The 27762-nt window shown below is 35.2% G+C and overlaps 2 protein-coding genes across 5 annotated transcripts in view; one reads left to right on the top strand and one right to left on the bottom strand.

Annotated features, from left to right (window-relative positions):
- LOC145683947 (endoglucanase E-4-like) overlaps positions 1–27762 on the top strand; it is a 428679-nt gene that overhangs the window by 199091 nt on the left and 201826 nt on the right. The gene's annotated exons all lie outside the window — the stretch shown is intronic.
- LOC145683942 (endoglucanase F-like) lies at positions 10547–27371 on the bottom strand. Its single transcript, XM_081755643.1, has 9 exons — positions 27318–27371; positions 23650–23814; positions 21758–21853; positions 19972–20154; positions 18490–18667; positions 18141–18303; positions 17771–17935; positions 13241–13383; positions 10547–10858 (listed from the first exon to the last, which is right to left on the bottom strand). The coding sequence occupies exons 1-9, from the start codon at positions 27361–27363 to the stop codon at positions 10651–10653; spliced, it is 1347 nt and encodes a 448-aa protein (XP_081611769.1). The 5' UTR covers positions 27364–27371; the 3' UTR covers positions 10547–10650.

Here is a 27762-nt window from a genome sequence, read left to right on the forward strand (position 1 = left end):
AATATATGACGCTACAGGAAGCCATTAGTACTGGGTAACTTGCACAAGCAGTTTCCCCTAAAATGAATACTTATGTTCGAAGAAATGCCCTGTTCTCAAAATGATCACCACTGATAATTAACGGTGACACAGTCCAGCAAGATAAGAACAGTGTGGCAGGTTATATGTCTACTACTTGTTTAACAAATAAGTCAACAGATAAAATACAACTTATTAGAAAGAAATATATATGTAAAAAATAACGAAATATTTATAATGTAGCTTACTATATGTCTTCACTTAAGACAACCACTTTCATTACCTAAGTTTTTGACAATTATTATTTTTTCTCCAAACGTTGTTTGATAGAAGAAACATATACATAAAATCTCCCAACTAAAGCTCTTTAGAATAATAGTACTTGTGTTCCTTCAAAATTTTCCGAAACTTGACTTACTTTAAATTAATGCTTCAAAACTTCTAATGTAAAAATAAATATCCATAAACAGGTTCACAGCAGCTGACACCGATGTACCAACAAACGTTACTTTATAGAACATGTGTCCTGCAGAATTGCTGCCCATTTATCCATAACAGACACAAATACGTACGAAATTATTTACAAAATTCAGCAATTATAGCAACTCGCTAAACATGCACAATTTCTGTACAAGATCATAAAGTAATCACTTATTTTTAATTTTCCTTCAATCTGTCTCCTTTCGCATAATCATTTAAAGGCAAGGAAGGGAAGTAACAGAGGGAATTCCCCAGAAGGTTTTAAAAATCCCTTCTTTAAACTATTTTCCTTTTAACATTAATTTTGCAATCGTAACATTTCAACTTATGTATTACGTTTACAAGAATAAAATAGAGTTGGAGTAACATACAGAGCATATATATTCCCAATTCAGTACCCTTGTGCAATGTCTTCATGTACCGTAAAAGAACGGTGCTTTTAGTATGTGTACTTTCATTTTATCTCACGTGTTACTAGTGTAGAGAGGCAAGTGTTCCTCCTTGACTTTATTTAGAATAATTTTGTCTTATTTTGCTACAATGTTTCGTACTTTTCAATGTGCGACACCTATAAGTAATCTATGTATGGAATTTTGACAACCTTGATTCCAGTTGAACTCTGTTTCTCATTTGTTTACTCGCAAGTGGCGTAGTTTTTTGTCTGCAGTTTTGTGTGAATAGATGTACTTTGAAGAATATTCTGCCCAGTGTTTCCAACAGTAGGGACAAGTCCCTAAACATAAGAACATATAGAAATTTTTGCTATCTGTAGGAAAACAGGAACGGATTTCGTGACTTGGCGGGAAACGTAGAGACTTAGTTACAAAGATAATGAGTGAAAATAAAGTACTTTTAACAGTAAACAAAGTACTTTCGACGTAAGGACAATGCTGTATTCGACCGCTTTAAGAATAAATCAAGTTTACGACTTCACGTAACATGTCCTAGAAACTATATTTGAGAAAATAGTATTCGAACAGTCTCTAACGTTTCTCTAATGTAACTACCAATTTAAAGATCCCAGTCACCAGAGTGTAGCTTTGATTTCAAATCGCACTGTATATTTTGTGTTGAGTTGTGTGCTACAAATGCTGAACTAAAGAAACGGCAACACCAAAGAACTGTGTCACTTCCTGTATTCCTGTCAAGGATGACATTCCGGAAGCTGCTAGAAATCGAAACAATGAGTAGAGTAAAACAGGGATGTTTCAAACGGGATACGGACAAAATCTCGCGGCTGAAACATCGCCGCCCAAAATCTCGCCGGCCGAAACCTCGCGGGACAAAATCTTGACGGGCCAAAATCTCGCGTGGCCAAAACTTCGCGTGGCCAAAACCTCGCCGCCCAAAATCTCGCGTGGCCAAAACCTCGACGCCCAAAACCTCGCGGGACAAAATCTCGCCGGGCCAAAACCTCGCCACCTAAAACATCACGTGGCCAAAACCTCGCCGCGAATGAAACTTTTCCTTAAAATTTCCCCAATGAGTTTCTTAATATGCAATTCCACATTACAAATAATAATAATAATAATAATAATAATAATTAGAAGAAGAAGAAGAAGAAGATACAAAACATCGTGTGCGTGGGCTTTCTCGGGTTATCTCCGTTTCCTCCCACTTTCTTTATTCGATCATTTCCTTCATCCTGGTCATCTACGTCTCCTTTAACCTACAGGACATAATCAAGGGACGTCGTAAAAACTCACATATTATTTCATACTTTCATAAATATTATTAGATTTTTGTTAAAATTTTAAGTTTTTGGATGTTCCAAAGTTCACGAAACTAACCCCGTTAGTTGTCATTACTTTTCTTATGCAGACTTTCTTTTCCTATAACCAGTTTAAAAACATCCTGCCGCCCTACATTCACATTGAAATCCTCTAATACAGAAATAGAATTTTCATATGGTATCGCGGGACTTGGTCAAATACCCGTGATACTTCTTCTGAAACAGCGTCTTTTATACCGTCATCCTTATCATCTGTTGGAACATTTACATTTTGGTCAGGCGAGATTTTGGGTATGGCGATATTTTGGGACGCGAGGTTTTGGAAGACGAGGTTTTGGCCTGGCGAGATTTTGGGTGGCGAGGTTTTGGTCCCGCGAGATTTTGGCCCGCGACGTTTTGGGCGGCTAGGTTTTGGCCAGGCGGGGTTTTGGTCCGCCAGGTTGTCGCCGCGAGGTTCTGGCCGCGAGGTTTTGTACCCAAACCGTTTCAAACTGCCTAGTTAACGTCATGGACCTAGTTGCTGCTGAGAGTGGGTATCATCAATCGTACTATGCATCTTTCTTTACTAACGAGCAAGGAAAACATAAATAAGGAAGTGCAATAAATGAACATCATGTGACAGTATTCAGCTGTTCGAGCTTTTAGAAGATAATAATGAATGTCAATATACATTGACCCGGTCAGTGGAAAAATGTGGTGAGAATTTTCCATCTGACTCAGATTGTATGTCTGAGATCTCCTTAAAGGAAAAGCATAAAGATAGATTTGGTGAGCGAATATACTTCTTGTTGATCCTGCAGATAAAAGAAAAATCAATAATCTATATATTAAAATGCTAAGTTTATATGTTTGTCTCAAATGAAAAGTTTATATACTTGTCTCCAATCCTTTCAACAATGGATATCGAAAACGTGCTGTTTTTACTGGTCGATTCCAAATTTTGTGTAGATTGTTCTAATTGAATACTAAAAAATATGGGCGTTATTTCTTTATTACATTTTTTTAGCGGTACACTGAAAGTGTCGAAATTTTAAAATCGTAAAGCATCATATCCTAGGACTTATACACTCCAACACCATATAATTGTTTACAGGAGTAGTGTATCTCTCAGGCGCTTGTTTCATGCCTAAATGAAAATGAAAACGAAAGATAACCATTTTTCCAGTCTAAGATGAATTTTTATTGTTTGGAGAGTTTTTCCAAGTGAACATCATATACCACTGACTTTATAATTAATTCTGTGTGTAACAGGATTGTTTTGTTTTAAAAAATGATTAAAACATGTTTTAAATCATCGGGTTTGTTTTAAACAAACATTGTATGCGTTTTAAACATTTTGTTTTAAACGCGTGTATTTTTTAAGACTTGTTTAAAACATATATTTATTTCTATTTTTTTTTTTTTTTTAAAAGAAAAATTGCCAGAGAAAGAAAATTGTCAAAAAGTGCTCACCATTCAGAAGACTGTTTTCTTCCCATGTGAATGTTTTGATTTCTTGTGGCTGCAGCAGGTCAATCTGGACTACAACTTATTTAGTCTCTTTTCCTTCCTTATTTTTAACGTATATTGTATTGTTTAAATGCTTCTCAGTTAACTTGCGAGAAAATGCCGTAGTCGAAGTTAGGACTACTTGTAGAACTGATATTAAAAAATAAATAAAACAATTATCCTGGAAACAAATTTTTGTGTTGTATTCAGAAAACAAACAAAAGGTTATTTGCTAAATTGCGGTTCTGAAATTAAAATATCGCAGGCATTTCTTGATAAAGCACATGTTGGTTCTCAGTCTCCGTACAACTTGAAATCGTTTAACATGAGTTTTACAGAAAGAAAAAAGGACATAATTTGTAGCAAGTAACTCAAACTCCATCAGATAAGAAAATGACCATACGACCTCGTTGGAAAACGTGTACGAAAAAAATAATTGGTTTAGTTCAAAGAATGAAGAATCATTATGAAAAATGCAATGCTGTGAAAAAACTGGAAACTGGAAAGTGTTGATCCGAATTGCTTCTGATGATTCTAACGTCAGTGATGTGGTTGAGATGCAACTGGAAACTACGGGTAAAAATTAATTTTGTATCAACAATATCTTTTTCATTATATTATGAAAATTTTATTTCGTCCTTCCTCACCTCTGTTCTAAATTTTCTTTAAAACTTTACACTTTGGCATAACTTGTATGAAGGGATCAGGCGAGAAAATGCAAGGTATGGCAGACGTCCAAGTAACTAACCATTAGGCGTGATACTTATTGTAACATCAGTGCCGAGCAACATCTGGGACAAATTGATCTCAATTTATTCGTCTGTATGTATGCACCACGCTACAGGGCGCAATTTTCGGTCTTTTAACATTAAAGTTTGAGGGTAGAGACACCAGACGTCGGAATTTGCCGTATGGATTTTGACTCCGATCCGACGTAAAATTGGGGGGCGGGATGCGGTGGCTCAGTGGTAGAGCGTCACCTCCGATGCTTGGGATCCCTGGCTCGATCCCAGCTCGCGCCGTGTGGACTTTGTGGTGGACAAATACCGTGCTCGTGGGTTTTCTCGGGGTTCTCCCGTTTCCTCCCACTTTCTTCATTCCACCATTTCATTCATTACTCATAATCACCATCTCCTTTAGCCTAAACGGCACAATCGTGGGACGTAAAACTCCAAGATTTCATTTCATTTTTCCGACGTAAAATTTCAAAATTAGTGGTTCGGATCCCACTTTAAACAAAAAGCCCTGTCTCATATAGCCTTGCTACTGATAGAAGACTATAATCAATCAAACTAAACAAACTAATTTTATGCTTTTCGAACAAACTTGGGTTGCAGGATAAATTTGGCTCCAACAAAGATTTTATAAAATATTTTTAGATATGGGGTGCTCAGAGCACAAGGGATCCAAGTCCATTTTCAGAAAGGTTCACTTTTGCTCAGCAAACGTAGTATCTTCGTAGCCAACGGTACGAAATAAATGAAACAAAAATGACATGAAAGGGTGTGGACTAGAGTTTCATAGGAACGTATTTTTTAGTTTGACACAAAACTTGATGGCGTAGCGTTGGTCAATCTTTGACTCCATTTTCGGCGCTCAAAAAACGTGACCGACGACCAAAACGACGTTCACGCGGACAGCGATGCTTTCTCAACCGCTGCTCGCAGCGCACTGGGCCAAGTTCCGCTTGAAAGAGGAAGGTCCCGCGCACATTTTTCCCCACCCCTCACATTTTTCGAACGCCAGGGAGCCGCGCGGCGGGAAAAGTTCCGGTACTTTTCAATCACACCCTGTACTCATACTTTGTATCAAACTGAAACCTTCTACCTTGGATTGTTTGAATAGTGCTCCCCTTCTTTTGCTAGTAAGGAAGTAGAAAAGCTGGTAACACAACATGCCTACATTTGATCAACCACTGTATGTAAAAGTATGTGACATTGTTGCACCTACGGACGAGCTATCCTCAGTAGTTATAACATTAGGTTGCTTTCACATGTTAATGTCATATATGGGGCCGCTTGCTTTCATAGTGAATGGATGTGGAACTGAGGAAACTAGTGTTTTATGTATGTTCAGAGTTCAGTGGTCCCCTTCATTACTCAAACTGTTCTAGCGGTTAATATTCTTCAAAATAATGTTTATTTGGATCACTCAGAAAGGCCCTTCCTTCATGCTTTAACGGAAGGATTTGAACAAAATCAAAAAATGCTGGAGGCGATCTTGAATTACTCCAAATTGAAAATCATATGCATCAAACTGGTGGAACTTCTGAGAACAATTGATACTGTTAGTCGCACTTCTAAGTTGTGGTCCGAATATTTGTATCAAGTGCAAATGATTTGAAACTACATTCGCGCAGCAAAAAGTGGTAATTGGCAGTTACATCTTCAATCTGTAAAGGAAATATTGCTCCATTTCCATGCAGCTGGACATTTAAGTTATGCCAATAATGCTCATCTTTATCTGCAGCAAATCGTGAGCCTTCAAAACCGAATGAGCCAACATGAATTTGAAATCTTCACTAGTCATAGATATTTCACTCTTCGATTATATGAAGAGGCACTTACTATTTTTACATATTGTCACAGGATACGATACATCAACCTCTTACAGTCAAGAGAAGAAATAGGCCTATCATGCATTCAAGAAACGTAGAGATCTACAAGAACAATCTGGCATCTTATATCACAAAAACCCAAACACTGAAGCTGTATCTGCTGTTGGTGAATCGTTTCTTCTTGCTTCGTACGGTCCTGAAAAATCAATACTTTCCTTGGAACAATTGTGTTACCGAGCATTTATGAAAGCTACTGCAAAATGTCTTGTCACAAGTAAGATTCAGTAGGAAGCTTTGCCCCCTACTAGTGCAGCAGCACATCAGCACTCACTATCAGTGCATGATTATAACCAGGTACAACTCTGGAGGGACAATAAAACGATTCCTACATCCTGGAATTGGCAGAGAGCTGAAATTTTCTGGAATAAATGATAACAATGAAAACTCCAGCTTAAAACTCTCTGTTAAATCTCATCTATTGCAGTTGCAAGGTGGGATGTAAACGCATGTGTAGGTGCAGAAAGCAGATCTGATGTGTAATTTAATATGTGGATATTGTAATCGCAGTAGTTGCATTGACAGAATCACGTGAAACGTACTTATTTCTATGTATATATAATAAAGCTTGAGATATGTACATTTCGCTTGATTCTCTTTATTGGATTAACCAGAATGTATTAAAAACTGCATGTTATTTCTACTTATAATTAAACCTTATTTTGATCTTTTGCATTTATTTGTTCCATCCAAAATCTAAAGAAATTGGTATCTGGAGGGTTCAGCTCATAACTTACATTTTTAAAAATTTATTTTGAACCCAAGGTAAGAGATAAGAAAATATTGGTAATCGTGAAAAAAAAAATGAATTCGATTTTTCAACTGATTTACATAATCTCAACTCGTACATACTCATAAAAGTTATTTTTGAATGTCTGTCTCAATTTTCGCCCCGATGTATGTACGCTCACCTAGAGAGTATACTGTTTAATCTATCCGCACCAAACTTTAAATTTCAGGTTTTTATAATATTCTCCAGAGGGGATTCTGTGATGTTCTTCCTATACTCAAAATTAAGGCTGGTTTACTGAAAGGTGACAACAAAAATTGCAAATTACTTGAAAACGGTTCCAACTATTTTGTTTCTATTTCTACATCAATATATGTCATTAACAATACTATATATTGCTGTATATGTCATTTATCTTGGAAACATCTAGAAATTGTAGTTTACTCTTGGGGGATGAATTCTTTTCGGACGATGTTTTCAAAAAGGAGTCAGTGTGATTTTGTTCATATTTCTTCAATAAATGTTTAATGATGTATTAATATAGTATAGCTAATTTGTTTTAAAATCTCAATAAGGGAATTGATAGTACTCTTAATAATACTCAATAATACTCTTAAGGTGAATTTTTCCAGACGGTTTTTTCAAAAACAAATCCGGCAATTTCATTCATGTTTCAAAACAGATCTTTCATTAAAAACTACAATGCATTATAAGTCGTTACCCATTAAAATATTCATAAAGAGTAGTTTACTCTTGGAAGTATGGTTTTTCAGTTTTCTCAAAAATGACCCAAATGATTTTTTTAATATTTCATAAATAAATATTTAATTAATAACCCTATAATCACACCTCATGATTGCGTATATCACACCTCATGAAAATGTACAGAAGATATAGTTTACTCTCGGTTTCTCTTCTTTTCATTTCATTTTTCATTCTTTTTCTTCATATTTTCTTTGTTTTTCCTTTTATGCAATTTCCTCAAATACAACTCATGCAATTAATTGTTCATGCATTGAAGTTATTTTTACAAAAAAAAAAAATATAATAATTTCGTTAATATCCTTAATATATAGCATAAGTCATTTTTCATGAAAGAAATTCACAATGAGTAGTTTACTTATGACAATGAGTTTTCTTCCGACGAGGTTTCCTAAAAATGCCTTATAATTTTGCGCGTATTCACATATAAATGTTTCAATATATAAATGTAGCTTAATGTAATTTAGTTCAAGTAATTGGAGTGGGACATTTCAATGTGGTAGCAATATAATATAGTTTAAGCAATTTGAGCAGAAACTTTCAGAGTGGCTGCCCGCGGTAATTATTACTTTACATTTCATTATCACTTTTAGATTTAATTGCTTACATGACTTAGATATTTTGTTGATCTATCCACTGCCTTATCTATCAGAAGTCTCTATAGTTTGCGCTTTAAAATATTTATTTTCTTCACTTTATTCGTGGAATGTTGTCATAGGCCTACATACAATAGTAGTATGGTCATTGTATCATACCAGACACATGTCAAAAAAAGGCGCCGATAAGTTTTACGCGGGGTTGGTAGCACTGATGAAAATGACCATGCGCAGAAGCATATCCTAGTAATCTGTGCTTGCAAAAGGGGCAGAATCGTGCGAGTGGAGTTGCGTCCGTAAAAGTAGCAGTAAGGTGAAATGGTTGTTGTAATACAAAGTACCGCCAACTGTGAAATGAGATTTGTCATACAATTTTTGAACGCCAAAGGACAGAATGCAGCTGAAATCCATTTAAATCGTGGGTCATTTATGGACTTACAGTAATGAACGAAGGGAACATCAAACAATGGTGCAAAGTATTTCGGGAAGGACGTTCAAATGTTCATGACTATGAGCATATCGGAAGCCCTCGTGTTCAGACGGATGATCTGGGGACGAGTTAACGTGAAACTGCGATCTAATCATCGATTCACAATAACCTAACTAATCAAAGAGTTTCTAGAAGTGTCTACGTAAACAGTACATTGAATTGTAACTGACAAGCTGGGTTATCATGAACTGTGTGCGAGGAGATACCAAAATTGTTGACAGACGTTCACAAAGAGCAAAGAATGACAGGTGCACGTGATTTTTGGCCCGCTAGGGAAGGATGAGGATAACCTCTTTTCTCACATAGTGGCGGGTGATGAAGCCTGGATATAGTACATCACTGAGAGGCTAAAGCAGCAATCAGTGCCATAGGGCTCTGGTTCTTCTAAATCAAAAACAAAAAAATAATAAAATAAAATAAATAAAACGAACACTATCAGTTCACAAAATCATGACAACCATGTTTTGGGAATAAACGGGTGGATAGTATTGACTGTAAGTATTCCTTACAGTAAAGCTAAGTAAGAATCTGTAGAATCCAAAATTAGATCTGTCGACTGCAATTACCAATGTAAGAAATGTCTGTCAAGTTTTCGACGAACTCAGAGAAAATATGAATGTCGATTTCTCATCTATATGTAATTCGGCGTATAAAAGAGCTGGTGATATAGGGAAAGAAATTACAGTTCTAAGGATCGGTGGTAGATCAACGGATGGGGAAACTTCAAGAAACCCTGAGCAATATTTTAAAAGGATAATATTCATTCCTTTCCTTTATCATTTCATTCAGCAGCTAAAAAGTATATTTGGTAATAGATTAGTGAGAAAACTTAACTCTTCAGGGGCTGATTCCTGCAAATCGACACCGTTATGATGATTCTACTGTTCTACAAGCTGCAAAATGTGCATGATAATCCAGGTGAATTAGAGCTGAGCGCTGAACTTACTTTGTGGAGGAAAATGTGGAACAAAGCATAAGCGAAGTAAGAGATACATGATACTTCGGTAAATGCACTGCAACAAATTCTATCTTAATATAAAAATTCTTCTTCAACTATTTGCTATTTCACATGTTTCAACTACTTCTACAGAGATAAGTTTTTCCACATTGCGATGACTGGAAATACTTGAGTGGTACAATGTCGGAAGAACGATTAAATGGCCTTGCTTTAACAAATATTAGTAAAGGAAGAAGGGTTAATGTGGAAGAAGAGATAAAATGTTTCTAGAATGAAATCCAGAAGAATGAAGTTGATAGGTTCGTCAAAAGATTGAACAATTTGTTGTCAACCCACAACATTAGCTGTAAAATTAGTTAATAGCAAGTTCCTAGTGCTATATTTCAGCACTTCATTCAGTTAGAAATGTAAGCCAATGTACTTGTATTACTACAGTATTTTTAATGTTCTTTATATTATTTAGTGTTCTTTTATAATTAGAAAATGTATGTTCTTTAGTACAGATATATGATACTAAAGGTATGATAGGTGTGTGTGTGTGTGTGTGTGTGTGTGTGTGTGTGTGTGTGTGTGTGTGTGTACGGAGAATTTTAAAATAAAAATATGTGCACATTTTACCTTATGTTGCTAACAGGGTTAAGTTAAATAATTTTGGATTAAAAACAAACTTTAGGAAAACAAATGTCAGTTTATTTTTACGAAAGAAATGTTATTGTCCCATTGCATACTGGATTCAGTGCTGTGATGTTGGTTTGAAAGTTATATAATAAATAGGTTATAGCTTAGAGAGCGCTCAGAGCAGCCAAAGAGCCAGTGAAGGCAGCGTTGTAATCGCAGGCCACTTCGTTGTGGACGTAGTCACTTCTCACGTCTTGGTAGTTGTCATTCTGGTCTGGGCCTCCGACCATGGCACCATACAACACTTGGTAATTTGGTTGAGCACCATTGTAAACGTTCCAGTCACAGGTAGCTGGGCGGTTGGGGCAAGAACTACAAAAAAAGAAAAATGATGTAAATATCGAACAAGTGAATTTCCATATCACTAATACTTCATTGATTTCTTTTACTGATCTTTGTTATAAATACACAACACTTTCAGAGCATAGCTAATAAATCTCTCATGACTAACTTTATTATGGTTCAACTTAACGTATAATAAGTTTATTGCAATACTTCTCTTCTAAATAGCAACTAGAAATTTCTTTAAGCGAGGAATTGCCTAAGTAAAACTCGAACTTCAGTGCTTTATAACTCAGAAATCAAAGATCTATACACGATAACATTTCAAATGCCTATTAAGCTTCTTAATGTTTACAGCCATGCCGAGTTTGGTCAAAATCAGACGAGTTTTATTGATTGAATACATAATTTTATCGCGAAAATTTAAGTAAGTCAAACCCCAATTTTGATGGCCTATAACACGGGAAGAAAAAAATCTTTATATCATATCATTTCACTAGCTTGTATATTTCGAAAAAAAAATTAAAAAATAAATGTTTGACATAATTTCGTCAAGTTTTAGAAACGACTATTGGTCGTTGTTTAACATGTCCAAAAATGTCCTGAAATGTTGCAATGTCTCCTAACAGTAGTTAATGCGAATTGCCCTAAGAGTGTTCAAAATATACCTTAATTCTAGATGACGTCAGTGAGTATAGAGACAAAAACGATTTTAAACAGTAATCAGCATTTCATACATTATTATTTACACATATGCAAGTATTTTTTGCTAGTTACATATGAGAAATTCAGATACGTAGGCAATTCGTATTAACCACTGTAAGGATGTATTGCGAATTTTGTTCACTGTTAGAACATTTCAGGACATTTTTGGACATATTAAACAATGACCAAAAATCATTTCTAAAAATGTCCAAAGACTGATTGATCTCTTGCAATATATATCAGATCGAATTGATCCAGATCAGGTAATGTCCTTCTGATTGACTTTTAGAGAAGCCAAATGTGGGACGAAAATAGAAAGTATTTTTTTGTAAATTCTAAAATAAAACAGTCAGCGGTAATATTTTTCTACTTTGTATAGTAAAGTGTGATTATGTCACAGAGACTTCATTTAACTGTATTACTTTAACACAACCGAAGCGTTCTTTCTAATAATGCTGTATGGTATATTTCAGTGAATTCAAGAAAACAAACAAGCAAACAAAAAAAGAGTAATATGTTTGCATATACCTAATACTCAATTCAGAGTTTGCCAGTAGTGTCATGTTTTAGTTCATAAGTTAATAACGTGCAGTACAGCATGATTGCACTGGTAACACAGTATGTTCCAAAATGTGCCATACAGAATTATTCAGTGGGTGCTTCAATTCTTTAGTATTCACTTGTACATTTCGTCGTTTATTTTTATTTTTGTATTACAATTAAGTTTTGAGAAATCAAATCAACTAATTTAATAGCTAATCATAGAGATTTGACTACGGAAAAGATAAATCGTAAGTTGTCAGACGCTGGCGAGAGCGAAAAGAAATTTCTACTAGTAATGAAGGAAAGTTTGGCTATTGTGATCCATTTACGCAGAATTTTGAAGCAAGTATCAAAATACTGACAGTGTAATACAGTGCATCGCTGTGTAATTGTTTGTGAAGCTGACAGTGGCTTTTGAGTTCAAGCAGTAAATGGACGACAGAGGAAGTAGTTTGAACAAGGAGTGGAGAGAATGAGATGAAATTAAGTAGAGCAATGTTTGCAACTAGTTATCGAACCACAATTGATGCACCTTCAAAACAATCGCTGTTCTTTTTTTTTTTTCAGTGACCAGTGATCTTATTAACTTCTGCAAATGATAAATTTGTCATTTGCTTGTATCCATTTTACTGGTTTCTTAAGAATGTGAGATGTAAGACATGTTTTCACAGAGTTTTCGTTTGAAAATAATTGATACACAATGTTAGCAACGGAAGAAAATATCTCTAACTGTTATAAACATAAAATGACAGCTTCCCCTATATTAAATTTACTAGAAAAATATTAATATTTTAAAACGAATTGTTTGATGATCTTGGAAAAATAATGTTGGGTATTGGCTTGGGTGTTTCTGAAATATTCAAGGTCTCAACTACCTTTATCGAAAAGCTAGGACAGTGTTAGACAAAAATTATGTATTTCGAGCACTGTATTAGATAAAAATTTCGAGAAGGGGATAATTCGGTTCCTCGCCCTAACAAATCGGATTGTGAGTATACACTAGACCTAACAAAATTTCCTCACTCTCGCGCCTTTCTCTCTCTCTTACTCGACTGATTTGGACACATTGACCACATGAATAGCATTTCTTCTTGATCCAAACGCCAACTTGTTGTGTAAAGTTATATGTCTTCCAAACCTTTCGTATACTATGTGTTTACTTACGCAGCTCTGTGTTGTTCATGAGTTGGTGGGTTGTTTCCGTATCCAACAACGTAGCTTCTGCCAGTAGATCCCAAAGCATAGTCAACCTGGCTTTTGGCGAATTGCCTGTAGCTGTCTGTATTCACATTTAGTTTGTTCGCAGCCTGTAATTCAAAGAAATGAAATCAGTAACAATTTTCTTAAGCAATCTAATATGTGTAGTTTGATTTGATTTGATTTTAGCGCCACTTTGAGCAGCGAGGCTATATGAACGAGGACCTACAGTTTAACGGGGGATCCAAACTACATGTGCTCTTACCGGAAATCGAACTTGGGTCTCCTATGTCAAATTCGTGTATGCTAACCCTTTAGCTACAAGGGAGTTCTGTCAGGAATCACCTATGTTGATAAACTTTCCAACATAACTGAAACAGATAATTGCCATCCTGCACAAGGCGCTGCAACGAAATTGTTTCTCAACATTTTCAAGAGTTTCGAAAATTTCCGGTATTTTTTCATTGATTATATATTACTATTGGTTCTATCTATATAGCTATATTAAGCAGAAGAAATAACGTTTTACAATGTAGATAACCTAATTAACTGTTAATTTCATTTTATTAACTAACTAACTAACTAACTCTATGGCCTATGGAACTCGGAGGTTCATTGCCGAGTTGGCAAAAGCTCTTCAGTGACTTCTATCTTTAGCCAATTGAATCCAGTTTCTATTTTGTATTAATATCTCTGCGAGATCCATCTTAATATCGTCCTCCCATCTGCGCCTAAGTTTTCCTAATGGCCGTTTTCCGATTGGTCTTTCAGTCAAGACTTTCTACTTTCTCCCATTCTAGCTACATGGCCTATCCACCTAAGCCTCCTAGATTTGATGAACCTAACAATATTTGGTAAACCGTATAAATTATGTAGTTTCTCGTTATGAAGTTTCCGCCATTCCCCATTCCCGTTCCTCTTGGGTCCGACTCAGGATCTTGTACTCAAATACTTTCAGTCTGTATTCTTCCTTTAGAGTAAGCGAACATGTTTTGCAACCATACAGAACAACAGGCATGATTATCGTTTTATATATTTCAAGCTTCAAATTCCTTGACAGAATTCGCGACGACAAGAGATTTTGAACCGAATAGTAACACGAACTCCCTGCTTTTAGTCGACATTTAATTTCTTCGTGAATATGATTTTCCTCTGTTAATATTGATCCTAGATATTTGAAAGTATTTACTTTATCAAAAGTATTAGTTAATATTTTAACGTACCTATAATTTGCCGTATTACGGTCCCGACGCACTTCCATGTATTTAGTTTTCTCTGCATTTACTTCTAAACTCATGTACCTGCAAGTATTTCATGTCCCGCTGCATTTCTTTCTATTGTTCTGCTAACATCCCCTATTAAAATTACATCATCAGCATATGACATAACCTGGTGAATATCGTTCAACTCTAGGCCCTGGTTTCTTTGATTTTCCTTATAGCGTATTCCAGAACGAAGTTGAATAATAATGGCGACGACGCATCTCCTTGTTTCAGATCATTTTCGACGTGAAAGCTCGTGGACAAAAATTTTCCTACCCGGAATTTACTTTGGGATTCATTTAAACATATCATAGTTAATCCAATTAGCTTTCTAGGTATTCCAATTTCTGTAAGAATGTTGTATAATGTTTCCTCCTAACCGAGTCGTAGGCCTTCCTAAAAACAATAAATAGTTGATGTATCGGGGTATTCTATTTCCACTTCTTTTCGAGTATTTGTCGAATGGTAAATATTTGGTCGATAGTTGATCGATTTCGTCTAAATCCACACTGATAATCTCCAATAATTTCATCTGCGTAGGGGGTCAATCTTGCTAATAGAATATTTGAAAGGATTTTATAGGCTGTTGACAGAAGGGAAATGCCTCGATAATTATTAGTCAGTTTTGTCGCCTTTCTTGTAAATTGGAATTGGAACAATGATTGATTCTTTCCACTCTTGTGGCAATTCTTCCTTGTTCCAGATAAGGAGAATGAGTTTGTGTATCTTATTCCACAATTTTTCGCCTCCAGCTAAAATTAACTCAGCCGGAATTTCATCTACACCCGGAATTTGTGTTTCTTTAATTTCTTTATAGCGGTTTCTACTTCTATTCGGTTGGGTTCTGGAATATACTGTTCTGCGGTGTATATCTCCTTTTCTCCACGCACTTTACTTTTTGGCTGTGTTCAGCAAATCGTCAAAGAGATCTTTTCATCTATTTAAGAGGCTATCCGTATCAGTGAGAACTGTTCCGTCAGCTTTCTTTAATATATAAGCACGAGGTTGATAACCTTTCTTAAATTCGCTGATCCCTTATACATGTCCAGAATATTTTTATTTTTAGTATTATCTTCGAGTTCCTTAATTTTAGCTTTCAAAAAATCGCGTTTCTTTGTTCTGAAAGTTTTGGAAGTTTCCCGCCTGATATCTGCGAAATTTTGTGTAGTTATTTCATTCGGATTTTGTAGCCAGCGTAATTTTGCCTGTTTTCTCTTCTCTGCTAGTTTAATCCATTCCTGGTCGAACCATTGTTTGTTCGTACGTATTTCCGCGTGTCCCAATTTTCTATTGCTGAACTTTTAATGCTATCTCTAATTTCAATCCAAGTATCCTCAATGCTAGTGCACTCAGAGTCTTCTAAAACCGAGAATCTATTCGAAACTTCAATCTGGTATTCCTCTCTTACCTGGTTCTCTTCTAATTTCTTAAATTAAATCTCTTCGTTTTCGGACATTGAATATTACCTTTATTCAACGATAATCTCTCTCTTATTATCGCTGCTACCAGGTAGTGGTCACTGTCACAATCAGCCCCTCTAAATGACCGGACATCAATTATGCTAGATTGCCTTCTTCTATCTACTAAAATGAGATCAGAGCTCCTACGTGGCTGAGCGGTTAGCGTACGCGCCTTTGGCGTGGGAGACCCGGGTTCGATTCTCGGCGGGAGCTCATGTTGTTCGGATTCCACGTTAATCAGTAGGTCCACGTCTCATATAGCCTCGCTCCTGAACGGGACCTTAAACTCAAAATCAGCTCAACTCAAAACGTGATCAATTTGATTATGTGCTTTTACGTCTGGTGAGGTCCAGGTGCATTTATGAACATCGCGATGTGGAAATTTTGTACTCTTCCCGATTAGGCTTTTGGATGTTGCAAAGCTCACGAGTCTAAAACCGTTCTCATTACTTTCTTTATGCAGACTTTCGTTCCCTATAACTGTTTTGAAAATATCCTCTCGTCCTACATTCGCATTGAAATCTCCTAATAGAATTTTCATATGGTATCGCGGGAGTTGGCCAAATTACCGTTCCACTTCTTCGTAAAAGCTGTCGTTTATATCGTCATCATTATTTTCTGTTGGGGCATGTACATTTAAAACAATAATATCACACCCCCGACCCTTAAGAGTAATAAAAGAAAATCTGTCAGTAACAAATTCAACCTGCTTAATTGCTGGTAATATTCGTTTGTAAATGAAAACCCTGTTCCTAATTGGTGGTTTTTATTTCCTTCCCCGTAAAAGAATGTAAAATTTCCGGAATTCACAGATCTATTTCCTTCCAACCTAACTTCCTGAACTCCTACTAGGTCCATCCTGTATTTCTCTAACTCACTCGTTACGGATTTTAACGCGTCTGCTCTATGAAGACTTCTAATATTGCATGTCCAGTTTCTTTTGCTGAGGTCGTGCCAAGTTATCAGTCCTTGTCCGAGGCTTTTGTAAATGTTTCTGAACAAGTGCCTTTTTTACAGGATGAGGTTGTTAGCCTTACCCAAGCCCCCAAGCTGGAGGACCACTCCTTGTTGTCTGTCCGCGACTGCTTATTCAGTATATTCGCAGCTAACCTCTATATCTAGAGGCCTTCTCCTAGATCCGCAATCTCCGGACCCGCCATGCCGTTGTGACAGGAACCCATGTTACACGGATTCATTTTATTACATACGTGTAATCCATTTATATAGATGACTAAAACAAAGTTAATTATAGTTTATAATGAATTAATCAGGTTACTTCTCTAGAGAATAAGTCTCTAACTTATGGGAATATGATGTCGTGAATCAAGGACATATTAAGTGATAAAGTTACAAATCTAACATCATCGAATACGGTTGACTAACAGCTTAATATCAGCTGGTATCTGAGAAATAGGATATAAGTAAGGAAATGAATTTAGATATTCCTGTTTTCAGCTGAGTTTAGATATTTCTATAAACCTAATCACTTTTTAAAATTATAAACTTCATAGCACCAGAAACTACAGAAGAAAACTTTTTCATTAGTATAATGCTACAATGGTGAATTAAAACCATGGAATATAAGTCCACTATTAAGGAAAATGTCTAAAAACTCTAATACTTTATGATTCTACTTCATTGTGCTCTGTACATGTAAAGTTTATAACAGTGGGCTGAAAGAATAAAATTAAATTAAACCGATACAGGAGAATGAAGTAAATTGACGCTTTCAATGACATACAAAGTGAAATTCGGGAAATAAAGATTGACTATACCTCCAAGCAGATGAAAGCGATGTTGTTAGCATGTCTGAGAGTTCCCCATTGGCTGATGTAGAGCAATCCCTTGGGAGTTTTCTGCTGACTGTTCTTCATGTAGTCACAGAAGTCCGTGACTCGGGTCTTGTAGTTGCTTCCACCAGTAAGTTCAGCCAAAAGTAACTGCGAAACAACATAAAATATTGTTGTTTCATCAAATGCTTTATTAAGATCAATCATCATTAACCATTGCGAACAAAATCATTAACAAACTATTATCAACAAGTATTCAGAGAGTCAGAATTAAAACTTGTCCTGAATTCTGAATTCTGAGAAAGAATAGTAATATAATAGTATATAGTAAAACCACTCTTCGATATGAACTCACCTGTACTCCAATGGTCTTGTCGTTCCATGAGAATTCAGATGGTCTGTAGTCGAGACCCAATTCATTGTACAAACTCTCGGCTTGATTCAAGTAAGATTGGTCATTGGTTGCTCTGTACAGCCAAATTGCAGCCCATACAAGTTCATCCTTGTATTCGGAAGAGCTGTAATGATAGAAAGAAGAAATCAGTGTTCAGATTACAACATTTAAGATGTGAAGACTCTTGTATGTGTGTGATTAAAAGAAGAATTGTTCTCGTAGAAGAATGCATCTAATTGCATGATCACTCATAATTAAGCATTCAATATGACTAAGGTAAATCCAGTGTTTATTTTGTTATGTTATTTACCTGTAGAATTGGGCAGCATTTTGGATAGAGTCAGAGTATTTTCCTCTGTAGTTTAGAGCAAACTGGAAGAGCTGCTTAGCATGGTTGATCAGAGTAGAAGCGTAGCCGGCATCAGAATCTTGGAACACAGCTGCTGTGGCTGCCATGGCGGCGGCTGTTTCTCCAGCGAGATCAGAACCTATGAACATTAGATTCATATGAATGAATGTGACATATATTTTCATTAGTAAAATCATGCTCGATTTACATTCGAAATGCAAGCCTAAATGGACATTGTTATAATGTTTATAGTTGATATATCTTATATAACATAAAAGTTATAATATTTGTAAACAAGCACTTGTCTTAATGTCTAGACTACCTACTTGAAATTTCACTGTTCATAAAATAAGTATAATGAATTTGCTAAAGTGTCGGACAGAATCAACGGTGTGCGGGCTATGTAAATGAAATGAAAGACTGTGATAAAACGTTCCCAGGTGGTAGGTGTTGTTCATAAACTGACGTGAATGTGTATAAAAATGTGACAACATTGCATTACTCTCAACAGCGTTTAAACAGAATGCTGAATGCTGTCTTCAATCACTGTCTCTTAGCATCGTATTTAACAGAAAATATATATTATATTAATTATTTTCATAGTTCATTGTTGTTACATTTCACAAAGTTTATAACGATACAAAGTCTTTCCAATAGAATAATCTAACTTCATATGGGTATATACAGTAATTTGTAAGTATGCACATAAAACTTTAAGATACACTTTAAAGTACGTGTAAGAACACAAATATTCATTTGCTTGTCACAAATTTTAAATGTACCCTTCACTGGACACAAAACAAATATTTTCATCTATACTTGTGAAAGCCTGTATGGTGTAACTGTAGTCACTGCTATGCTATGTGATTTACAGATGTTGAAACACATCACGCCAAATTATTTTGATGCTATGTTTCCATCTCGACTTCACATGCACAGTGGGTCAGTGTTTCTTCCTGACATGTTTTTGGGCGGGCACTGCCCTCGGACCTCTGAAAGTGCCCCCCCGGAGGAGAACAAAGTAATTCGTCTATAATATAATAATAAATAGAATAGTACCAGGAGTGCCCCCCCGGAATACTAAGCGTGCCTCCCAGGAACATTGTTTCTGAAAGAAACACTGCACTGAGTACTGAACTAGCAAGCAAGCTAGCTACATCAAAGAGACTCCTAATAACTCTTGGCTTTCACCAAAGGAAACTTTCAATTTTAATGAGTATTTTAAAATTTTCATTAGGTAAAAGATATAGCATTAGGTAAAATATATAGCCTGCATTCATGTAAAAGATATAGGCTTATGAAATTGGAATAGGCAATTTGAAATATCCTGTATTTCCAAGCTAAGAGAAATGCAAACAAACATATATATATATATATATATATTGAATTTGTAAAATAGTATGAGAAATAAGGAACTTGCTTCAAGGCCAAACTTTTTCCTACCTGGGTTACCAGTATCGATCTTCCACGCAGGTCTGTTCATGGTCATATCTTCTGGTCTTCCCCAGTAAGCGTGGTCGGTGTTTCCATCGCCTACCTGTCCGTACAATTCATTGGCACTCACGTGACACTTGATGAAGTAATCTGTGCCCCACTTCAAGGTATTCTTCAAATACTGAGTTTGACCTACACAGAAATTGTAATAAAATTAGACATACTGGTAAGTGAATAAAAACGTATCTAGTAAAAAAAGTAATATTTAATTAAAATAAATAATTAATAAACACAATCTGATAAAAAAGAAGTGTAAATTAATATTCTATGCAGCTATATGTTTTCATTCTGACCTTTGATACAAAATAATCTTGTTTCTGCTATCAATGGTACTATAAAAGTTCAAAATTAAGCATTATACTATTAAGTCCAAGGTATATACAGCAAACGATACTGAAATGGGGCATTGAACCAATCCAATGAACATATAAATGTGTGCCAAATACACCAGCAAAGATATATATACAGAGTGAACTATTTATCGTGATATAATTTTGTATTTTTTATACTTATAAATAATAAGCTGGAATTTCGTACCAAATAAATATCAACAGGAAGATGTTGTTTGACATACTGTCAAACACAATCAGATTATGAATGCTGTCAACCTAACATAAAGTTCTACTTTTCCAAATTGCACTAATCTGATTATTACACATTTCAACGTTTCTACATGTTAAACGAAAGCTTATAATATCATACTCATTAGTCAGTGTTACAGAATAAGGACGCTACGGTATTACAAATATTCAAACTTTGGACTCCCCTACAACAGTAATAACGCAATAAAGACGGGCGGGATAGTGCATATCGGAAATATCTTAGTGTCGAATATTATGATCATGAAATGAAGTATTTCAAATCAATAGGAACAAAGTCACAATGGATTGAACATCTAAAGACTTTATTTCATACAAGTGCCTAAATAAATGTCACATTCAAACGTGTAGATGATTCTCAAGATGCATAAGTACCATCATACTATTTAAGGCAATTTGTTATCTCAAACTGTTTCGGAGATATGAGAAACAGGGATAAAGATTGCTCGTATACTGTTCAAATTGGAGTATTCATGGGAAAATTTTAAAAGAATTGTTTCTTTCCTTTACTGTTATGCCAAATAACAATAGTTTTCGGTAATTGCAATTCAAGGCTTTGGAATTATATAGTTTTGAGCAGTGTAAGAAACTTTACCCATGTTTGCAACATAGTTGGAACAGTTTGATATATTAAATTAAATTAAACGCAGTTATGATCTTTATATCTAATTTAAACCATCTATGCGATTGGATGTGGTTCTTATCTAAGTAGTCTTTAGAAATAAATCATGATCATAGTAATCGATATTAAGGTACTGTGGATATGCGTTGCTTTGTCCGTATTACTGTTATAGAAGCTTCCTACGTTTGGTTTTTTGATATTGTAGCGTTCTTAGTTTGTCATGCTGAATAATACGTGTTTTGTTTTTGTTTAACATGTGTATTTGAAATAAGTAATAACCTGACATAAGGCTATTTGTAAAAATGTAACTTAATGTTGAGTTGACAATACTGCTCATCTGTTGATATTGGAGAATATGTGAAATAATGTTCTCCTGTTGATATTTGCTTGGCACGAAATGTAGTGTTCTCTATCTATTAGTTAAAAGCTAATGTTATATATGTTATTGCATTTTTAAGTACATAAAAAGTACTTGTTATTGTATTTTTAATAGCGTCTGAAGGAAATACTTTACCTGCAGCATCGTAGGCAGCCTTGTTGGAGAGATAACCCCATGCAAGAACAGTCACACTGTAAGCCATGGGGAAGTTGAATTTCACATGGTCACCAGCTGTAAATGTTGAAAAAGTAATTTAGGTGTAGAAGCGTTTAAATGTAATATACTTACCTATGATGCAGGAAGAGTATAACAAATATATAATTATGATCTCTATTATATTTAAAGCACAGTTTAATAATCTATATCTGTTTAATGTCTATATGCTGATAAAGCCTTCTTTGTTGCTTAAACGAGACGTTAAATTATTCTTATTATTTCTAGCATTCCTGATGTGGTACTTTATGACATGATCTACCTCTATCGTTATACAGGGTGTTTCAAAACAACACCGACAACGTTTGGGAGGTGATTCCTGACACCAAGATAAGACAAAAAGTATAGACCAACCTGGGTGCACAAATGCTTCCTTTCGGAGTTATAGACTGTCGAAAACTTGAAAAAATGATCTTTAAATGTCCATTGCTCCAAACCTATGGGAACTACCATAGTCGGGTCAAGACTTCATTTAGGAACTAATATGTGCGCTATCCAAAAATACCTGTTTCAGAATCCTAAGGTACTCATGCAACATTTTTATAGAGGGAGTTTGGCTACGAGCTTATAATTTGAAGTAATCACCAACTATCACTATAAAAATTGTTGTGGGAGTAGCGCAGGATTCTGAAACGTAGATATTTGGATAGGGCACATACTAGTTCCTAAGTGAAGTATTGGCCCGTCTATAGTAGGTTCCATAGTATTGGATCTATGGACCTTTAAAATTCATTTTTTCATGTTTTCGGCAGCCTGTAACTCTGAAAGGAAGCATTTATGCACCTTGGTTTGTCTATACTTTTTGTCTTATCTTGGTGTCAAGAATCACCTCCCAAACGTTGTCGGTGTTGTTTTGAAACACCCTGTATATAGCTTTTTACATATATAAAGTCATTGTCAAAAGCCTGAGCACACTACTGAATTTTGTGAATTAAAAAAAAAACTACATTAATTTGTGTCATGTAACAATTTGAAAACCGTCTATTTAAGATTGTTTTACTGTAGGAACCTTATGAAGTTATATATTAATCAAATGTAGGAAAGTTTTACAGCTGAGGAGACCTGTTTCATAATTCACGAGTTATAATTAACCTGGAAGAAAGATATGATACGTCAAAAAGTACATTGTATGCCAAATGAGCAGAGTTTTATTATTTCAATGCTATTTGGAAAGCTCATCTATGTGTATACAATAAAATTATTTATATAACAACAGTGATTAATAAGAAATGCACCAAGCGTGTTCAAAGTGTACCTGAACTTCAGATGTGTCCAATGAGAATACTCGTAGGAGCACAAAAACGATTTTAAACATATTAGGTACTTCACACATTACCATTTACACATTTTCATGTAGTTTTTACCCGTATACTCAGTGGACACATCATAAATTTAGGTACGTTTTAAACACACCCAGGGGAGTTCCTGTTAACTAATTAATTGCTCTCGATGCTGGTTTAGTGGATAGTGTGTGTCCCTTTGGTGCATGTGAATTCGCGTTCGATTCCCGGTGAGAGCGCACAAACAGTTTGTTTCACATTTGTTCACTTTAATTAACCATCCATTTCCTTTAGCCTAAATGGCATAATCGTGAGATATATAAAATATTTCATTAAACTATTAAACACTGTTAGGGTGTATTCTGGACATGTTTTTGTTCACTGGTAGAATACTTCACAATATATTTGGGACATGACCAAAAAATTACGAAAAGCCATTCCAAAAAGTGACCAAAATGTCCGACCTGATTTCTTTTGCAGTATTACCAACTTCTATAAGAGGAAGTGAAGGTTTTTGTTTAGTTATGTTCTTACCATCGTAGTATCCTCCTGTGAGATCTTCCCCGTTGTTTCCTTTGTCGTTGAGAGCTGAATCACCTCTCCATGGAATACGGTTGTCGGCTGGAAGTTTTCCAGATCTCTCAGCCTCATAGAACAACAAAGATAGGCCCAAAACCTCCGAGTAGTCGTACTGCGCAACTGAATAATAGGAAGAGAACTGAAATGAGTGTTTACTTGGATTTTGTGAAGTTCATTAAAAAAAAAAAAAAAAAAGAGAACAAAGTATGATAATATGAATGTTACTTATAGTGTAATGTATCATGATAAGTATGTATATACTACAATCAATCAATTTAGACATCTCTTTTAAACATTATTTTTATTACTATATGTCATAGGGTAGAAGGAGGAAATAGAGTGGAAAACTTTTTAAAAATGTATATTTTGCATTTCAGTATATTTTTTTATGTAATTTAATTACACCCAAATATTGGGTGGGTAGATGTTGATAAGAAAAAAAGCTTTGATGAATTTTGAGACGATGTAATAATGACTTAAAGAAACAAAAACTGATTTGATTGAGAAAAATGAAATAAAATTTTGAGTTTTTACGTCCCACGGTTATGCCGGTTAGACTAAAGGAGACGGTGATAATGAGTAATGAATGAAATGGTGGAATGAAGAAAGTGCGAGGAAACGGGAGAACCTCGAGAAAACCCACGCACACGGTGTTTGTCCACCACAAAGTTCACTTGGCGGGAGCAGGGTTTGAACCCGAGACCCCTAGCACCAGAGGTGAACGCTCTACCACTGAGCCACCGCGTGATTTGATTGAGAAATGACATGTTTGAAACCGAGTTTCAGGTTTGTGTGGGTTTTGGTTTGAGTCACGATAAATCGTGCATCTATTAATGTTCTGAACCAGATTTTTTACTGTTGCTTAAAAACATCATAAGGATGCCACTCTGATGAGGAGCAATCTTGAATCCTCACTGTGAGGCAGTTAAAATTTTGTTGAAATTTATACCTCCCAATAACCCCCATGGGGTAATTTCGCGCATGATGTGGGGGTAAATGGGTGGAAAGCATTAAGCCAACATTTTTTGGATATAATTTAAATGTTGTGTTATCTTTGTCTTTTGTGGTGTACACTTTTGCTTCATAACGCATTGTGGTTACTAAGCTATTGTATTCAACTTAGGCCTAAAATGGCCGTTGCGTATGCCAATAGTGCTGATGCTGTAAATAGGACCTGTTTATCAATCCAGAGTTCCAACACATGTTCTATTATAATAGTTTATAATTATTTAGTGTTAGTCTGATTACCTTCTCCTATGTTTGTTTGAATAATAGGGCCTTGCATCTTCGGTTTATTTTATTTATTTATTTTTATATTTTCGGCCAAAGTTTTGACGGCTTATAGTTTTTTTCGTATGTGATACATTTTGGATTACGTTCAGAGGAAAATATATTATACTATAAACAATAACTGGAAGGCTTGAAAAGGCATTCAAATATCTTTGATATTCTGAAATAAGTTACTCTAAACTTAGGACTCCAGTGGTTGTTTCGTATGCCAATAATACTGGTGCTGTAAAGAGGACCTGTTTATCAATCCAGAGTTCCAACACATGTTCCATTGTAATAGTTTATACTTATTTAGCGTTAGTCTTATTACATTCTCCTATGCTTGTTTGAATATCAGGTCCTGTTCCCTTGTTTTTGTATTTTTTTTACGTTGTCGGCCAAAGTTTTGACCGCTTATATATTTTTTTCGTATGTGATATATTTTGGATTAAATTCAGAGGACTATACATTATGCTATAAACAATAACTGGAAGGCTTGAAAGGGCATTCAAATATTTTTTGAAATTTGGAAACAAGTTACTCCTTAAAAGGCTACATAAAACTGTTAGTTTTTAAGTGGAATACTAGTTATATACATTAAATGAAAGCTTAAGCTTTCTTCATTTACACCCAATCACCCTCACGGGTTTATGTGCACCGGCAATGGTTTTAATCATTTTGCACCCAATTAACCCCCAAGGAGGTAATTAAGTTGAAATCAGACCAACAACAATAAAGATGCTGCAGTATCAAAAGTAAACGAAACTTTACCAGTACCACAGTAGGTGCACAAGAACCTGCAACATACAATCAGTTCTTAAAATCTAGAAAAACATCTATAACCTGTGAAGGAAAAAGATTGAAAGAAACATACCTCCCAATTCCCCTCTTCTACCCTATATCTAATGTTGAATCATTCTCATTTTTCATTCTAAGATTTGTGGAGAAATTACTGCTTTTTTCTTTGAGATAATTAATTGATTTCTATACTTGTCGAGAATAGTAATACAGTGAGTTCATGTCATGTACTTTATTAAAAGCTCTATTTGTTCAGATTTTACAAATTTATTGTTTATTTATTTATTTTTAAGTTTGACCACCAACCACCTAAATTATCATTCCTTATTTATGCAATTATTCAAGGATTTTGTTTACACAATGTTGTAGTAGACTCTACCAATATCGAAACTTTATTCATCAATTGCCATTATATTAAGGAGGAAATTACTTTCAAGGATAATTCGGAAATTTTACAGACGAGTACTTCAGCTCATAGAATGACTTCTTTCACTTTTCTTATTTTATTTTATTGTACTTTGTAGTTGGATATGAAACAAAGTATTTCGATATGTCGTCAAGGCATGTATTTTAATCACGCTCGACCCTAGCCGTAGGAGCTAAATACACGGTTCTGATTGGTTGGAGTTATCAGTTTCTCGCAATGTAGCATACATATAGCACAAATCAAACGCAGTTGTTGTCGGTCTTCGTAGGCGAGCATGCCAGCGAGCGGGCTGATAATGGAAATCGCTTTTAGCGTGGATTCAAACCCGGCCCAAGGAAAGTTATTTTTTATTTTGCTAAAAATTTTAATAACACTTTTATTATTAAAATAAGATGAAAATGATGCTTACTTGTCCTTGTACGTAATATATAATGCATAAAATTATGTTTCTTTCGCCATTTACCTAGAGATTTCTGATATCCATTATAAACAATGACAAGAGGAGAGTAAGAAGAGGGACCCTCGGGGCTGTAGGGGGTAGTGGGGAATTAGAAAGGGACACAAATTTATTGATTTAAAAAAAGTGATTTACTTACGTTACGAAACATGGCTGATCTAGCGTCAGCGAGCGAAGGGAGTTAAAAGGCCCACAAGACTCGTTTTATTCCACCTTTGCCACCATAATAATACCACGTGGCATTACGTCACACTTGGGCGTGAAACTTGGATGTAAATCTAACCGCACCCGCTTCCTTGTGACATAACTTAGAAACAGTCGGCTAGGGTAGCGCGTGAAAAAATATATGCGTCTTCAAGGAGTTTCGAATGTATAAAAACGATGCGGGACTCTTGAGAGGTGAGAGCACTGAGAGTATATGAAAAGAGGGCCTACAGCTTAACATGGAATCTGAACTACACGAGGTTTCACCAGGAATTATCGTTTATTTTTGGGGTTTTATGTGTTGCAAAAACTGCTTCAGTTTTCAATTAAAGTTATTCTACGTTAGTTACTATAAGAAATTGTGTATGAGCTTGTATGCAAATTCTTAATATCTTATATCTTCCTTATTTCCTCTTTAAAAAAACGTAAAATCTTCCTTTTTTTCTCTGAAAAATCTGACAAACTTACCGGCAGAGACAACGAGAAACAAACCAACGAGAGCTGACTTCCACATGATGAGACAAGGCAACTAATTACTTATGTTAGGAAACCGTATTTATACTCAATATTTGTATTCAAAAAGTTCAATTATTTTATTAAGACTCTGCAAAGCTACTACATTTATTCACATCTCGTAGTAACATTAAAAGTTCATTAATGAAAACAATTGAATCATAATCTACTCAGAATGAATGTAGCGTGTGTTTATATAACCTAATAACCTTGATGTTGTTTATTATTTAATTAATATGTGTTTGTAGATATCGTAATAGATAATGAAAGATGTTAAGATGTTTCCTATTCTTATTATAAGGTCACATCTGTCAGTCTCGCCTATACTAATTAATATGTTGTACATGAGAAAACGATTGCCAAGGACACCGATAAATATAACTTAGAGAACAAGTATATA

Source organism: Thermobia domestica, chromosome 4, assembly GCF_964235325.1.
Source record: "Thermobia domestica chromosome 4, izTheDome1.hap1.1, whole genome shotgun sequence".
Taxonomy (NCBI): domain Eukaryota; kingdom Metazoa; phylum Arthropoda; class Insecta; order Zygentoma; family Lepismatidae; genus Thermobia; species Thermobia domestica.

Coding starts and splice junctions, on each gene's coding strand:
- LOC145683942 (XM_081755643.1), bottom strand. CDS start 27,363: ATGTGGAAGTCAGCTCTCGTTGGTTTGTTTCTCGTTGTCTCTGCCG. Junction 21,854..23,649: donor CACAGGAGGATACTACGATG/GTAAGAACATAA, acceptor CAACATTTACAG/CTGGTGACCATGTGAAATTC. Junction 20,155..21,757: donor GGCTGCCTACGATGCTGCAG/GTAAAGTATTTC, acceptor ATTTCTGTGTAG/GTCAAACTCAGTATTTGAAG.